The 17,982-nt window shown below is 36.7% G+C and overlaps 1 protein-coding gene across 5 annotated transcripts in view; it reads right to left on the bottom strand.

Annotated features, from left to right (window-relative positions):
- RTN4 (reticulon 4) overlaps positions 1 to 17,982 on the bottom strand; it is a 69,494-nt gene that overhangs the window by 12,045 nt on the left and 39,467 nt on the right. For 4 of the 5 annotated variants that reach the window (XM_061155431.1, XM_061155432.1, XM_061155433.1 and 1 more), the window contains 2 exons: positions 3,983 to 4,190; positions 620 to 758 (listed from right to left, as the gene is read on the bottom strand). In XM_061155431.1, coding sequence (XP_061011414.1) covers positions 620 to 758; positions 3,983 to 4,190 — 347 coding nt within the window. The remainder of the gene's footprint in view (positions 1 to 619; positions 759 to 3,982; positions 4,191 to 17,982) is intronic. The other variant, XR_009694765.1, reaches the window with a different exon arrangement.

The raw sequence follows: 17,982 nt of genomic DNA, 5'->3' as shown, positions 1-17,982 counted from the left end.
GGCAGTAATACACAAAACACAGACAGTAGGTTCTACACAAAAGAAAAGTACTGTAGTCCCAGTTCTTGGGGTTCACATTATGTGACCAATTTAGTGCTCATTTAGAATCAGTCTGAACTCTGGCAAGCTTACTTACAAGGTGAGACTAACAGCTGCTATGTAGCAAGATCCAAAAACTAAATTCCAAAGATTACCAACTGATGATCAGTTGAAGTGTTTCAGAATATTAACACTTTTCAAGAAAACATTCACAAAAAGTGTAGGGATATGAAATAGCTTATATGTATATATGTGCCAGACTGTAAAACAAAGTCAAACCAGATGAAATAATATTTGGCATTAAATCTACTAGATAATCTTTATTCTTACAAGCCAAAATTCTCCCTTTTAATCTTTATGATTTCCAAAACTTAGAATTTATAACATCTTCCTTTAAAAAGGAATTGCCTTTCCTCCATCTTAAATATTTTATTTGATTCTGAATTTCAGAACAGAAGTTTACAGTAATGATTTCATTACATCTTTATCATTTACTTTAATTTAGAAAACAGAGTTTTATTCTCTTAACTCTGATGTTAAATTCTGGGTATGTCAAAAAATGGAAAGCAAATAAACTTACCTTCAGAGAATCAACTAAATCATCAACTAAGAAGAGGCGTCTGAGTTCTTTTATTGTGCAGTTCACATGACCAAGGGCAGAATTACTGTACTTCTGAACCAACTCCTCAGATATAGCAACTTCAGATTCCAAATATGCCCTAGAAAAAAAGACACACCTTAACTGTCACTGACTGGAATGATTTTTTGTGAATGTCAATCAATTGGCAAACAGATATCCATAAAGGAGCACATTAATAAAATATTTTACTATAGAAGCATACTCCTTCCAAATTAATAAGCACAATGTAAAAACTCACCAAGCATGGGGTGTTTGATTGATAAGGCAAGTATAGCAAATAAGCATATGCTTTGAAGTCAGACAGATTCTGAGCTTGAATGTTAAGCTCTGCCACTAACCTGGCTGTGTAACTTTAGAAGTTATTTAGTCATCCCTTTAACTCAATTTCCTCATTTATACAACAGAGATTATCTTGAGATTTCAATGCATAAAGTGCTTATTAATACAATCAAGGACAAAGAAGCACTCAATTAATGGTAGTTATTATTGTGGATTTGGTTTTTTCAGGTGGACAAAATGTTATCAACTTTTCCTAAGAAAGATCCTATTCATTTCCAAATAACGACACTCTCTTCGCCTAATCTTTAGGGGAAAGAAAGGGAAAGTGAAGTTGATCAGTTGGGTTTGACTCTTTGCGACCCATGGACTGTAGCCTACCAGGTTCTTCCGTCCATGGGATTTCCAGGCAAAAATACTGGAATGAAAACACGAATAAATCAAGCCCCAGACTGTTCATTCAGGTGCTCCAATCTATAGTGAAATAGCTGGAACTGTCAAATTTAAGAAGACAACTGTAATGGGGAAAAATAGTCAAGTCAGCAGGAATTGTTTCATTATTGTTTCAAACATCTTGGAGCAATCAGAAGTGCTACTCTCTCTTATCTGTTGGAAGCAGCTCCGTATCCAGTCCCTCTCAAAAACTCCCCATGTCTGTGGACACTAGTTACACTGGAAATTACCGTCCTCTCTAGTAATTCCTTGTCTCTAGTTTTACTCCTGCAATATGTCCAAATATATCTCCTTGTTTTTATTCACTATACCATCACTTTAAGTGGATGTATTTGGATTCCTTTTTTCTTGCGCTATACTAGATAGTGCTATTTAGGCTGAACTCAGGTAGGAATCAGAAGACCTGATACCACCTAGGTATTTAACCTTGCAAAAGGAATGTAACTTCTCTGGGTCATGGTTCCACCTCTACAAAATTAGAGAAACAGACTTCCTGAATCCATTCAAACTCAAACATTCTGATTCTGACTTTCCAACCCTGAATGCTTCCAATCTTCTTTCTCACTACTATGCTGTAGTTCAAAATTGAGCTATTCATCAGACGTTCTTCACCTTAATGGGAGGCTTTGTTTCTCATGCTCTTTTCCCATCCACGGTGCTCTCCCCTCACCTCTGGTGACGGCACACCCAAGTCAGCCAGCACCACCTCATGTCCCACCCATACATGAAGGCCGCTCCCCCACCCTACTATGTAACTCAAATAACGCTTTCTTTTGTATTATTCTTATAGTAATTATCATATCCATCCTGAAATATAGACATGTGTATACCTGTACATTTTTTTCTGCTACAGTATAAACTGTCAAGGACTAAGAACATCACCTTTATTAGTACGATGTCTAGCACAGGACAACTATTATTTCAGTTCAGTTGCTCAGTCGTGTCCAACTCTGTGATCCCATGGACTGCAGCACGCCAGGCTTCCCAGTCCATCATTATTTATTGGCCAACAAATAGCAAGTTATTATTATCAAGTTAAAAATGGTCAAACATTCACACCTAACCCTTAAACCAGCAAAAATTTATTAGTGCAGTTTTAAGAAATATAGAGAAGTGGCTGATATGACCTTAGCTGTATTGTTTCTCTGTACCACTGCTTTTGCTCCTGCTGAAGACAAGACGCCTGCCCAGCAGGCCCAAGGGCGTGCGCCGGGGGACGCCCGCACGCTCTCGCCCGGCACGCATGCGCTGTTACTGCCATGGCAGCACAGCCCTCACTCCTCCCCAAAGACCACAGTGATCCTAACTTTACTAACGTGACTGAAGAACTTGGAACACCGTCCGAAAGGCAGTTAAATTGGCATGTTAGATGAATTTACTTTATGACTATAAAAGGCCTTTGAGCTAACAATAATGTTTCGTTAGTTTCTTTAAATCAAACAATATGTAAAGTTTATAGATAATTTAGAATTGTTGGCCTGACAATGTTTTTATATATTTCAGTGTAACTAATTAAAAATCATACTCCTTTACGATTTGTGGCATGATATAACTGCTGTTTTGAAGTTGCAATTTCATATTACTGAATTCATACTTTGTTTCCTCTGTAAAATGTAGTAATGTCTGTATCTCATCGAGTCTCAAGAAAACTGGGAACCTGAAATTAGGACAACAGTGGTGTTAAGTGATAGAAACTGGTAAGTCTGAGATAAAAGACTCATTTAAAAATATGAAAACTTAGTGGCTGTCAGGGGCCAGGTGGGGAGCAGCTATAGGTACAAAATGTCTTTTGAGTGTAATGAAAATATCTGGAATGAGATGGTGATGGTTGTACAAATCCATGAATATATGGAAAACCACTGAATTTTACAGTATGTGAATTATATTTATCTCAATTTTTAAAGGAGGGGATGAGGGTGGGGAACGTGCCAAGTATGAAGTGAGATCAGAAGATCCAAGTTGAGGTGTGTCCACCCCATTAGCAACCAGAAATATAATGCTAGTGTACTTTCAAAATAAGGTAAGATGATGATAATTTACAGACAAGAAAATGGTGAAATAAAGGAGTTCTCCAAAGGATAATACCAAAGTAATGCCTTAGGGAAGGTGGAGAAGAAACTAGACAGAGTAGGAAGAAATGGTAAGAAAAGACAGACATAGTGAGGAAGCATGATGGAAAAGCATAGTATCAAACAGCATAAAGAGTAATCAATAAAGAAAATATAACTCTCGCCAATCCCAAACATGTTAAAAAGATAAAGCTTCCTTAAAAGTAAAATTAGGTAACCAACACCTACTTCTAATGAGTAAATATTACTAACATGTAGTGGAGTTAGGCTACGGCTAATGATCCATAAACCTAGTCTTTTCCATCAGGAGCCTATGAAATGACCATTAGGAAATCTAAAAAGCAGATGCTTTTGGTATAGCTTTTTAGCAAAAATTTGCAATTATCTTTTAGCAGTTAAAAAAAAAAAAAGCATGCCTGTATCTCTACAAATAGCAGAGACTAGCCTCAGTCAATACTGAGACTGTAGTGCTGCCAATGCGTGCCTTGTTTTCCAGACGTCTCACCTGAATGGGTGGCCTTCATCAGATTTCTGGATAGCCTGGATCACACCCTTATATATCCTAAAGCTGATAGTCACAGAGAGCAGGGCCAAGGCAATGTAGGCCGTTACACTCACAATGCTGAATACTGTCAGTGAGAGCAGCAGGAATAAGCTGGCACCAAACACCACTCCAGTCTTCTTAATGTCTCTCCAGTAGAGGAGGTCAACAACTAAAGATGCAAAAAGAAGAGATCCGAAATTAGAACATTACCTTATCCATTTTTATTTACCTACAAAAGTAAAATGGCCTTAAGATAAAGTGTGTATATACATATATATTCAAATAATAGAAAAAATATCAACACAGAAAAACTACTAACTCAAAACATGCTAAGAAATTAAAACTTTACTAAAAACTAAAAAGATGAGGTTCACGGCTCTGCTTTTAAGAGATCTCTGAGAAACTTCACAAAACTGTAACCTAACCTGGCTATCACTGAAACAAACATTTCCTACAAAGCTAATAATAGAGGGAAATAGCCTTTATACTATCCAGAAAGCTATTTTCCTCTAGGAGCAGGTAAATGCAATGCCATAAAACTTTAGGTGTCAAAGAAAAAAACACGTTACATTATTATATAATGTTTATTAATAGTAAGGAGTGGGACAAAGCCTAACCTAGCAAGTCTGCTCTTGGCCCATGGTCACAGGCCACCATGGGGATCGAATAACCAGGGGCCTGTGGTCTCAGGATCAGGTTATGTACAACCCAAGGAGAACATACAACCCTCCTCTGCAGGAGGCCCAAGATCTCTTGAACTCACAGGCTAAACATAGTTCATCCCTTTCTGGATTGTGGACAGTTGGGATCAGGGAGTGTTCTTATAGTAAAATAAATATGGATATACTCTTGAGTACAATTTTAAATGGTTATTTTTAAGATGAAGGAGGCAATAAAGAAAAATCACATCTAGGGGCTACTTTAGTCTTGATCCCCAGGTCCTCTAATGTGTTTGAACTTCCTTTAGTGTTAAGGGTACTTCTGTGGGAAAATTTATGTATATGATATTATTATGAAATTTATGTATATGATATTATTATGAAGCCCTAAATTCCTATTAGTAAATATCATATGAGTACTGATTAAGATATTTTAAATGCCCGTAAGTGTGCTACACATACCAGGCGTTCAACATTTATTATGTTTAAGGAACATTTATTCCACCCTCCTAAATATGATCTGATTTGAATTCTATTAATTTAACATCCTATATAGGATTTACAGCTTTGTTTTCAAACTCTGATTTCAACTATTTATTAAAGTTTCTCTATTTCGAGTTTGCTCCAACTCTGCCTAAAACACCCACATCAGTTTTGTCCTATTCAACTAGTTTCTACTACTATGCCAATATACTAGCACAACTGCAACCTGACCAGAACTTGAAATAGTCCATCTACACCATGAGTAACAAACACTGAATAAAGAAATAACAGCAATGCTAATAGCTTTCTGACATTCAGCAAACACTCACTGAGCTGATGCTGTTAAAAAACAAAAACAACTCAACCTAGTAGAATGAATTTAAAAACCTGAAAATGGGGGCATGGATTTTTCTTTAAGCCCTGTCCCACTAGAAAACACCACAATTCTAGGAAGATAAGACACATAAAACCAGTATCAGTAAATTTTAAAACAAATACCATACCATTGTGAGAATTTAGAAAAGGAAAAAGACTGGAGAAAATTTTAAAAGACTTTGTAAGAGACAGCTGAGTCTTGAAGAATGGGTAGGCATCTAGAAAACCTACAGGGACAGGGCTCATTTTAAGTCTCTGCTAGCAACAATTCTAATAACCAGTGCAGTTTTCTTTCTTTCAGTAAGAGGGTAGGGAAAAACAGTAACAAAGTTAGTCTTTGGTAACAGTCTTTCCTGGAGGCTCCCCCTATGCCCCACAACAGTAGCTTATCTAAGACAGACACAACAGGAGCTTACACAGACAAAGCACTTAAGACTCCGGAGTCCAATCACCTAGACTCAAACACTGGTTCCATAACATACTAGTTATGTGACTTTAGGCAAGTCATTAAATCACTCTACACTTCACCTTCTTCCTCTATAAAATATGTACACAAATAGAAATGATTTTACTGAGATCATTACTGATTTTACTGAGATGTTGTAAGGATTAAGTGAGATAATGAATTAACAAAATTCTTCATCAGTAAGATAATGAATAGAATACATTTAATATAGCATACAGCATAAAATAAATATCTCTTAATGTCAAAGCTGTTATTTTTGTTATTATTATAAATGCCACCATAATCATCATCACCTTCTTATTCATGTTTTTAAATAATAAATACACATGGAAAAAGAAAACGTCAACCTATGAATAACTTTGGGCTATCCAGATGGCACTAGTGGTAAAGAACCCGCCTGCCAATGCAGGAGATGTAAGAGACTTGGGTTCCATCCCTGGGTTGGGAGATCCCCTGGAGGAGGGCACAGCAATTCACTCTAGTATTCTTGCCTAGAGAATCCCATGGACAGAGGAGTCTAGTGGGCTATGGTCCATAGGGCTGCAAAGAGTTGGACATGACCAAAGCAACTTAGCAAACATTGCTGTGTTATATCACAAACATGTCACTTTATAAATCACCCGGAAAGTAATTTTAAAACATACCTAAGTGTTCATCATTACAGGGCAAATACAAGTTGATAACCTAGATGAATGAGCAAGTAAACACCCCAAATCTATTTTTATATGAGGAAAAAAAAAAAAAAAAAACTCTTCCTTTGTAAAAATGTCTGATCCTCAAAGTGCTCCAAAACATTTATTAACCCTCAATATCACTATTGTTGATAAAAGATAAATGCAGATATCCTCACTATTTCTTACCATCATTAAAAAGACTTAAAGGTATATACAACATATATTAACGTCAAATCAAGTTACCTAAAAAAACAAGAGTTACTGTCTGAACAGTTTCCATGACTAGATAAGAATTATTTATAAGTAGTCTATGACTGCTGTACAGATGGCTGTGGTGGAAAGAAGCACCAGGGACAGGGGCCCAGGAGCACACCCTGGCGCCCACGTCCTCAGCACTGTGTGACTCTGGGTGAGGCTTTACTTCCTGGAGACTCACAGAAACGGGCAGGATTCACAGTTAGTACAGAGACACACGTCAGTCCTGCATTCAAACTCCCAATCAGTGTGTCCAAATTAGTCAGATTTTATGTTCTATTGTTCATGTGAGAAAAATTTAAAATATCTGCTTTCTTTTTGATCTAGATTTACTAGGGGGTAAGAAGCTTAAATATTTTATGTCAGTTTTTTGAAATGAACATTCCTTTTGGTCAAACATTACTAAAGATTTAGGAAAACAAATTCACATTCCTATAATTTTTCAAGCCATTATAAACTATGCCATTATGACAACAGTATGAGAGGAGCTAAAAAAGAGACCGAAAAGTTACAGACTTTTTACACCTAAGAAGTGTTTTCCATGTTGCCAATCTACATTTTCCACATATCCCTTTATTTCCTGAGTCAGCATTTACTGGGCACTTAGACCGAATACTGTCTATAGACATTATCTCTTTCAATTGTTAAAACTATGAGGCAGGCTTTCAGACAAGAAAAGCAAGACCCAGATCATTTAATAAGTAGTGAACATGAATTTTTAACACAGGCTTCCTACCGATAAAACTCACCCTCTTCACACATGATGCCAAATTAAAGGCTCAGACTTTTATTAAAAATGTGTAACTATGAAGTCTGAAAGACTATCTAGTTAACGGTTTTATCTCTGGGTTGTACTGTTATAAACTTAATTTGCTTCATTCCCTCTTATGCCACCTGAAATTGTCCCTTTTTGAGGGAAGCATGAATTACTACTATGTTTACCAAAAATGCACCCTTTCTATTCCTGTTTGATACCACTAGAGAATCTTATAACAACTGTGGTTCTCCCAGTAGGCTTTCCTCCTGGGAAGAAAATACCCTCCCTGATAGCTTAATATTAATATTTACATACAGCTCATAGTTAAAGTTCTGGTGCCTTGGGCTGAATCAAGCCAATTTCCCCTAAGCTAATGATATGAGAATAGTCATGTATATGATCCAGTGATATTCAGTGACTGCAGCCTAATATAAACCTAACTGCGTGCAAGTACAGTAAACTATAACCTACTACTTCCTTTCTACCTATCAAACGGTTCCTAAAAATGAGGTCTTTGCAAGAAATGGAAGAGCTCTGAAGATCTTGTCTACAAGTCTATATATAGATATAGATATAGATATATACATATATATATATATATATATATATATAGTGTGAAAATATGCAAATAGTATAGTTCTTAAAACAGATACAATGAGAGTCATGTGGAAATAAGTCCCAGAGATGCCCTGCTGCTGAGGAGGGACAAAGGGCAGAAGAGTCAAGAGAGACACGTTGACTCGGAACTGATGGGCAAACGAAAGACAAAAGTAATACACCTACAGGAAGGTCTGAGGAGCAATATGCATGGTCGTCATGGTCACTGTGCAAGTATAGAAGGGTTTCAATCCTTTTTTGTAAAGGAATTTAACAGATTGTTAGTGAAGCTGCAAGGATTAAAAAAAATACAGTTTCTAGCAAAGAGGGGTACAATTTTAAATGATATTCACCAGTATTTCTAGTTTCACAGATTCCTTAAATTGGTTTTAATGAAAAACTTTGAAAGATAAAGTTTATCCAGTATTAGTGATTCTCAATGGAGGGAGTCATAAAATTTTTTCAAAATCCTTTCCTTCCTGAGAAATATATTCAAATACTATTGCTTCTAATATCCATCAAGAAATTTATGCATTATATCTGTTAGTTAGTCTAGATGTTTGTTCAACCCTGACACCAAAATCAGGCAGACCCATCACAAGAAAACTACAGACCGAGATTCCTTATGAATACAGATACAATAATCCTCAACAAAGTACGAGCAATATGAATCCAGCAACACATCAAAAGGGTTACATACCATGGCCAAGTGGTATTTATCACAGGAATACAAGGCTGGTTTCAACATATGAAAACCCATCAATAACACACCATATTAAAAGAATTAAGGACAAAACCCCACATCATCACAACAAAGAAGCATATGACAACATCCAAGACCCTTTTCATTATAAAAATACAAACTAGCAATAGGAATGGAAGGAACGTCCTCAAGCTGATAAAGGTTATCTACAAAAAACCCACAACTAACATCGTACTTAATGATGAAAGACTGAAAGCACTTCCCCTAAGGCCAAGAACTAAGCTAGGATATTCCTTTTTCAACTAATATTCAACACTGTCCTGGAGGCATGGAGGTAGGGCAGTCAAGAAAAAGAAATAAAAGGTATCCAGACAGAAAAGGAAGAAATTCAACAACCTCTATTTGCAAACAACACAATGTCATAGGTGGAAAATCCTAAGGAATCCACCAAAAAAGCAACAGAACTAATAAACAAATCCAGAAAGGTTGTAGGATATACACACACACACACACACACACACACACACACACATATATTGATTCATATATAAAAAACCAATTGTATTTCTATACTAGCAATGAATGATCTGAAAATGGATTAGGAGAAGAATTCCATTTACAATAGCATCAAAAAGAGTTTCAACAGAGCAAAGACTTAGAAACTGAAACTACAAAAGTGTTGAAAGAAATTAAAGACACACACATGGAAAGACAGCCCATGTTTACAGACTAAAAGGCATTACAAAAACGGTAATGCGCCTCAAATTGATCTATAGAGCAATCTCTATCAAAATCCTAGCTGCCTTTTAGCAAAAACTGACAAGCCAATAATAGAATTCCTATGGAAATGCAAGAGATCCAGAATAGCCAGAATAATTTTGAAAAACAGAGTCGGAGACCTGGCACTTTCCTTTTTCAAAGCTTCCAACAAAGCTACAGTAATCAGTTTGGTAGCTGTGTAAGGATGGACAGATAGATAGATTATGGAATAAAATTAAAAGTCCAGAAATAAACCCCTACATTACGGTCAAGTGATTTTGACAAGGATGCAAAGACATTCAATGGGGGGAAAGAACAGTTTTTTCAACAAGTGGTGCTAGGACAACTGGACATTTAACTTCAAAGAGACTGAGGTTGGACCCATACCTTACACCATATACAACTCAAAATGGATTGAAGACCTGAAGAGTTTAAAGTGCAAAACTCTTAGAAGAAAAAAATAAGTATAAATCTTCATGGTTTTGGATTAGGCAATGTTTCCTTATAGCAGAAACAGTTTTAAAAAAAAATAATAAATTGACCTCAATAAATCAAAAACTTCTGTGCTTTAGCAGACATTATCAAAGTGAATATTCAACCACAGAATGGGAGAAAGTATTTACAAATTAAACATCTGATACAAGACTTGAATTCAGAATATATTTAAGAAACTTGCAACTCAACAATAGAAAGAGAAACCAGCTGAAAATTGGCAAAGGATTTGAATATAAATTTCTGCAAAGAATATGGCCAGTAAGCAATGTAAAGGTGTCATTAATCATTAGAGAAATGCAAACCAAAACCACAATCAGATATCACTTCAGACACACTAGGTTGGCTAAAATAAAAAAGGCAGATGACAAATGTTGGCAAGAAGTAAAAGACTGGAATCCTCTTACATTGCTGATGGGAATATAAAATTCAGCCATGGTGAAAAACTGGCAATTCCTGAAAAAGTTGAACAGAGTTACCCCAGCAATTCCACTCCTAGGAATTTCCATCCAAAAGACTAGAAAAATCTATGTATACAATCATTCACAACAGCATTACTCATAGTGACCCAAGGAGGAAACAATCCAAATATCCATCAACTGATAAATGGATAAACAAAATATTCATATGATGGAATATTATTCAGCCATAAAAAGGAATGAAGTACTGATAACATGCTACAATATGGATGAGTCTTGAAAATATTACGCTAAGCTAAAGAAGCCAAACACAAAAGGTTACGCAGTTGTTCGGTTCTGTTTATATCAAGTGTCTTGAATAGGCAATTCTATAGAAGCAGAAAGTAGATTTGTGGTTGCCAGGAACTGGGAGTAGAGACTGGGAATGACTGATGATGGGTTTAAGATTTTTTTGAGGGTGGGGATGAAAATGTTCTGAAATTAAATAATGGTGATGGCTGCACAATTCTGGAAATATACTAAAAATCAATGAGTTGTATATTTAATTAAAAAATTTAAAACAAAAACACCCTTCAGTAAATATTACTGATTGATTAGGATGAAAGCATACTTATGCCAGTTTAAAGCATGTAGTAATCCTAATTATTCAAAAAATGTTTCTATGCTTTGGATTTAACATTTGTTTATTTAAACTTTCAGATATCTACACTTATTAAATAAAAAATAGTGATGCTTTCAGGTAACTTATAAAACAGTAAATACTGTCTTACAGGCTTTTCTCTCCTTACTAGAACCTGAAAGACTGCTAAATGCCTTTAATCTTTATATTACCTGCTTCATTAATATTTGCTGCACTGTCTGAATAATGACCAGATTAACATGTTTCTATTCCTAAAAATAACTAAAGAGTTTAATATTTTCAAATTAAAGGACATCTTTAAATAAGAACTACAAGGTCTCTAAAATGCTAATTTTGGATTCTCTGTAATCACTTCAGTAGTGCTGTTTATGAAGGAAGAGTTTAATGGCCTCTTTATTCCTGAGAAAATTAAGACAAAGGGCTTGTACAAGGAAAAGTTTACCCTTTCATGCTTCCTGAAGTCCCTCTGTACAGCAGAATGGAGTGTCAATCACGAAGGCAACCTAAACTTTATTCTTAAATAAAGTGTTCATGAAATGCCTTTTAAAAATCTGAAATTAACCTAACAGTGCTTTTTCCTTTTGTAACAGTGGAGAATGCTTATGGATCACCAAATATTAATAACTTTGATCAATTTAAACAAAATTTGTCATTTAGAAAAAAGTGATTTATTCCCTGCAGTGCTTCCCCACTTTCGTTTTCCAAATAAAACTGTGAAAAATCTTTGACTGTGCTTTGTGCAGTGCACAGAGTAGTAAAGCATCGTTATCAAATCAAAATTTTAATTAAAATAACTCCCCATACACTACAGTCTTTTATTCAAAAGAAATAACTTCTGGCCCAAGGAAGAGTAGGAAGAGTTTGCGTACATGTGGTAATCATAAATTGTCAACTGTCATAGCTAAAAATAGTGCCAGCCTTACATGCAGGAGTCATCCAATTACATTTTGCCCCAAATCAAATTCTTACTGAAGCTCTTCCTTGAATAGCCTGAAGTCAGGTTTCAATTCTTAAATCTTTTATCTGGGTAGGAAAAAACACTGAACTAGGTGGTCCTAAAAACACTGAGAGAACAAGCAACAGCTAGTGGTAAAATGCCTACTTCCTAAGCAAAAGCAAATATTAAGTACTCTTTAATAAAGTAAGGTGAAGAATGAAAAAGGGAGAAAGGCAGTTAAAAAGGTTAATCAATATAAACAAATAAATGTTTAACTATTAGAATGATATGAAATTTTTAGTTTATTTTTCACAATCATAGTCTTCATACTAATACATGCTTATTTATTAGAAATCACAAGCCTTAAATAAAATTTTCCCAATTGCCAGGAAAAATGACTAGAATTCAGAGTTAATAATTTATTACCACATAGTAAGTTTTTATCTCCATAATAAGCAGTACTCTTGCCTGGAGAATCCTATGGACAGAGGAGCCTGGTGGGCTACAGTCCATGGGGTCGCCAAGAGTCGGACATGATGAAGGACTAACACACACTATAAGCACTCACCTGCCTAACAAACCACAGGCGAAGGTGCACAAGAAGAACTGTGCAGAGTGGGAGTTTAAACTTTCAGCAAAGACAGTGAGAGAAGCTCAAGTCCCATTTCTCCCATCTATTTACCATCAGTATGACCCTGGTTAAATCACTTACCCTAGTTTCCCCATGTGTAAAACTGGAAAAATGATAGCCACCTAACAAGTTAGTTGAAAATGAAACGGGATTTCACACGTGAAAATGCTTGGTGAACTAAATACTAAATAAAAGTAATGTCTGAAGAGATAAAGTCAAGTAGCACAATCAAGTATTAAATACTATGCTTTAATGCTCAACTAAGCTCTGACTTTTTTAAAAGGTGAGTTCAACTTCCTTTGAAAGAAATCACTTGGGTTCAGTTAGGAAGTTTCATGTTGAAGGGTATCTAGTATGGCTACAAAGTATCTCAACTAAATACTTGGCAAACCAGCCTCCCTCTTGGCCATCTCTCCTCATCCTGTAGCTTGAGTTTCTAAAAGACATTAATTTCAGACAGGTCCTTGTGTCTTTCATCACTAAATCCTCCCTGTCTTACTCCTGACAACTTTACAGTATGTTGTCCATTTTGACCACCACATATCTAAGGAAGAAACATTTTACATAAAATTAGTATAAATTCTATATTTGCCCTTTCTGCAGGAATTTAGTAATCCCCTATTCTGAGCAAGGAACCTTGCAACAATTTTGTATACATTATCACTGATCACAACACCTCTATAAAGTGTTTTTACCTGTATTTTATACATAAAGAAAGTGAGGCTTAGAAGTATTAATATTATTAAATTGTGCAGGGTTACCAACTGAAATTCAGGTCTGACCATGAATTCTCACTCCTTCCATCATACCACATTTTGTATTTAAAGGAATTTATCTAACCCCACGTCCAAGGTCAGGGGTGGCGGCCGAGAGGAGCTACCCCACGTCCAAGGTAGGGAGCAGCAACTGTCCTTTGCTGGAGCGGCCGTGAAGAGAAACCCCACGTCCAAGGTAAGAGAAACCCAAGAAAGACGGTAGGCGCTAAGAGAGGGCATCAGAGGGTAGACAGACTGAAACCACAATCACAGACTACTAACCAATCTGATCACATGGACCACAGCCTTGTCTAATTCAATGAAACTAAGCCATGCCGTGTGGGGCCACCCAAGACAGACGGGTCATGGTGGAGAGGTCTGACAGAATGTGGTCCACTGGAGACGGGAATGGCAAACCACTTCAGTATTCTTGCCTTGAGAACCCCGTGAACAGTATGAAAAGGCAAAAAGATAGGACACTGAAAGAGGAACTCCCCAGGTTGGTAGGTGCCCAATATGCTACTGGAGATCAGTGGAGAAGTAACTCCAGAAAGAAGAGGATGAGATAGTTGGATGGCATCACTGACTCAATGGACATTTGGGTTTGGGTAGACTCCGGGAGTTGGTGATGGACAGGGAGGCCTGGCGTGCTGCGATTCATGAGGTCTCAAAGAGTCGGACACAACTGAGCGACTGAACTGAACTGATCAGTACTCATTTGCTCTTTATCCTTCTTGAGGATCCCATATAGTATTTCAACCCCAGTTTAAATAACTGAGGGGACACAATTTCAGTAATATAGATTCATTAATAGAAGTGAATCATGTTGTTTAAATTGCAAATTGTGATTCCTAGAACCTATCTAAATTGTCCCTCTCTTTGAAAATAATAAGTTAAAACTAAAACAGCAATAGATATAAATGAGACAACATAAATCAACCACAAAACTGCACATCTTCCTAATAATGTAGCATTTTGTAAGGTCAATGTCTTAAGCAATGTTGGAGAATTATTCCAAAAGAGACTGATAGTCCAATAGGCACTTCAAAATAGAGTATGTGACACCAAAAGATTAAGAGTAACCAACAGGAAAGTCATGAAAACCCGTGAACCTTTTTTGTAAAGGGACATTATGTATGATCCACTGTGAAAATTCAACAATTAAAAAAATGTCATTTTGTGTTAACCAATTTCATAGTAAAAACTACACATCAAAAAGCCCCAAAACTTGATTCATCTGTTTATTCTAAGAACTTATGCATAGCTGTGATTACAACCTAAATTTTAAGTTTCATAGCTGTTGGTTTTATGTTTCAAGATAAAGTCTTAAATAAATCTTTTGCCCTCTGTTATTTGCCATGAAATTTGAGCTTACTTTAAGTGGTTGTTTCTCCTATATTAAGTATCCTCAAGGAGAAAATGTTTCAATATACTGCAGGAGGGTAAAACTACTATTACTGTTGCTGCCTTCTAAGGAAAATCCAAACTTCTATGAGTTAAGAGAACTGTGAGGTTCCCTAACTAGCCAACCAATTTACTTAATTCATTAGTTCATGTTGTTTTCAACGCTTCCTTTAATCCCACATTCCATTTCTAGCTGTATTAAAAGAGAACCAAAAAATACAGCAGAAAATAGTTCTAACTTCTCACTTGCAATGTGCTGGCATCCACACGTTACAAGAAATAGACCCCAAACCTTAGAAACAGGAAATTACTGCAGAAGTCCTATTTTCTATTAATAAAAAATAAGTGGGAAACATACTGTTCCATTACTCCAGAAATCTGAAAAGCTTAATAAACTGAAATAGGTGGAAAAGTCAGAGCAAATTACTAGTTTAAAAAGAGAATGAACTTCACTAGTAGGTAAAACTCTATAACCTTACGTATCTATTCCATACTCAATATAAATGTTCAATGAATGGCTAATAGTACGTACAATGTGTGTGTATGTGTGTGTGTTAGTTGCATCAGTTGTGTCCAACTCTTTGTGACCTATGGACTGTAGCCCACCAGGTTCTTCTGTCCATGGGATTCTCCAGACAAGAATACTGGAGTGGAGCCCTCCTCCAGAGGATCTTCTCAACCCAGGAATCAAACCCATGTCTCTCGCTTCTGCACTGGCAGCACACATTCAACAGTATTTTAGTGTCTATCAATACCTTACATAAATGCTCAAAATGTGATTGGATTAAAAATTTGAGGACAATGAAGCAGACTGAGGTAGACATACTGATATATTTATACATTATATATGCATAAACACACATCCAGTAACATAAATAAGCATTATTCTTGATGATGACCCTATGCCACTAGCTATGTAGTGATGAACAAATAATTCAATCTCTTTAGTTTTCCTGTTTTCCTTACCTGTAAAACATGACTATTTAGAATAGGATAAATGACTATTAAGATGCCTTATCTATGGATAAAATATAAAAATCCTGGATTCACAAAAGTTGCTTAAGTTACTTAACTGCTCCTTTAAGAAGGGGTAAGGTAGGGAGAATCTCTTTTATTTCTCCCATTTGAAAATACATTTTTAAAAATTTCCAACAATGGATGTATGGGCATCCCAGGTGGCAGTGGTAAAGAATCCTCCTGCCAATGCAGGAGATGCAGGTTTGACCCCTGGTCAGGAAGATCCCCTGGAAAACGGCACAGCAACCCACTCCAGTACTCTTGGCTGGAGAATCCCATAGACAGAGGAAACTGATGGGCTACAGTCTATGGGGTTGCCAAGAGTCGGACACAACTAAATGACCAAGTGCACACGTGCACGCGCGCACACACACACACAGAATGGATGTATACGGTTCAAGGACAGGAGTAAACCTGGCTGAATATCAAAGTTCTCATCCTCTTACTCTGTCGCAAAGCTATGCACAGTCAGTGAGAAGACCCAATGATGAGGCCACCACTATTTCTTCTGCTTTCAAGGAATTTACAGACTAGAAAAAAAAAAAAAAGCCAGTATTTTACGCATATACCTGTGTGTGTGTGTGCGCGCGCGCTACGTTGCTTATTTGTGTCCAACTCTGTTGAGACCCGAAGGACTGTAGCCTGCCAGGCTCCTCTGTCCATGGGATTCTCCAGGCGTGGATACCGGAGTGGATGGCCATTCCCTTCTCCAGGGGATCTTCCCAACCCAGGGATCAAACCGGCGTCTCTTATGCCTAACCTGCATTAGCAGGCGTGTTCTTTACCACTATATATATAAAACTGTAATAGAAGGCACAGAATGAAACCCAAGAGATTGGAGTTCTGAGGAACACCGGATTATCTCCGCTTGAGAGGTAAATACCTCAGGAAGGACTGAGCCTAAAACTTGGATTGGATTTTAGACAGACAGAAAAACATAAGCAAATGCAAAGAACAGGCATGTTGAGGGAATAAGTCCTTCAATGTGGCTGGAGGCAGAATAATGGGAGATGGGATTATAGAGGCTAGGACTAGAACATGAATGACTTTTAAAAGTCCAGGACGGAAGTATGAACTTAATTTGAAAAGTAAAGGAAAATCCCTTAAGTGCTATAAGCAGAGCCATACTTTAGGAAGTGTTTGGCTTGATACATAGGATTTAGTAGAAAAGCCAGTTAGAAGTTCTGATGAGGAATGAGGAGAACCCAGATTTGGGTAAACATAGAAAACAGAGATGATTCTTCCATTGCTCCCACTGCTTATCCACTCAAGATTTTAAATCATATAAAGGAGGAAAAAATTACAAATTTACTCTTTTCAACTTTAACCTGGTTCTCATCAAGTAATTTACTTAAAAGAGACAAAAATAGCTATCTTAGAAAAGAGTTAAAACCATCAAAAAACCATATGGAGTATTTAATTTTGGCCAGGGTTTCAGGACAGGTACTTCTATATATTGCTCAAAATAATTTGCATCTTTCTGGAGGGTAGTTTTGCAACATGAATCAAAAGTCTAAATATGATAATCCAGCAATTTGGAAATAATTATGAACAGGAACAATAATTTACCTCCAATACTTTGGCCACCTGATGCAAAGAACTGACTCATATGAAAAGACCATGATGCTGGGAAAGATTGAAGGCTGGAGGAGAAGACAACCACAGAGAATGAGATGGTTGGATGGCATCACCAACTCAATGAAAATGAGTTTGAGTAAGCTCCGGGAGTTGGTGATGGACAGGGAAGCCTGGTGTGCTGCAGTCCATGGGGTAGCAAAGAGTCAGACACGACTGAGCGACTGAACTGAACTGACATTTGTTCTAGCACTGTTCATACTTGCAAAAACTTTAGGAATAACTTGAATATTTAACTATACGGGATTAACAGGACATACTTAGAATACTACATCCATTAAAACATGTAAATCTATGGCTGAT

This window comes from Dama dama, chromosome 11, assembly GCF_033118175.1.
Source record: "Dama dama isolate Ldn47 chromosome 11, ASM3311817v1, whole genome shotgun sequence".
In the NCBI taxonomy this organism is placed as follows: Eukaryota; Metazoa; Chordata; class Mammalia; order Artiodactyla; family Cervidae; genus Dama; species Dama dama.
The sequence above is the reverse complement of the archived record's forward strand: the minus strand, read 5'-3'. Positions and strand labels throughout refer to the sequence as shown.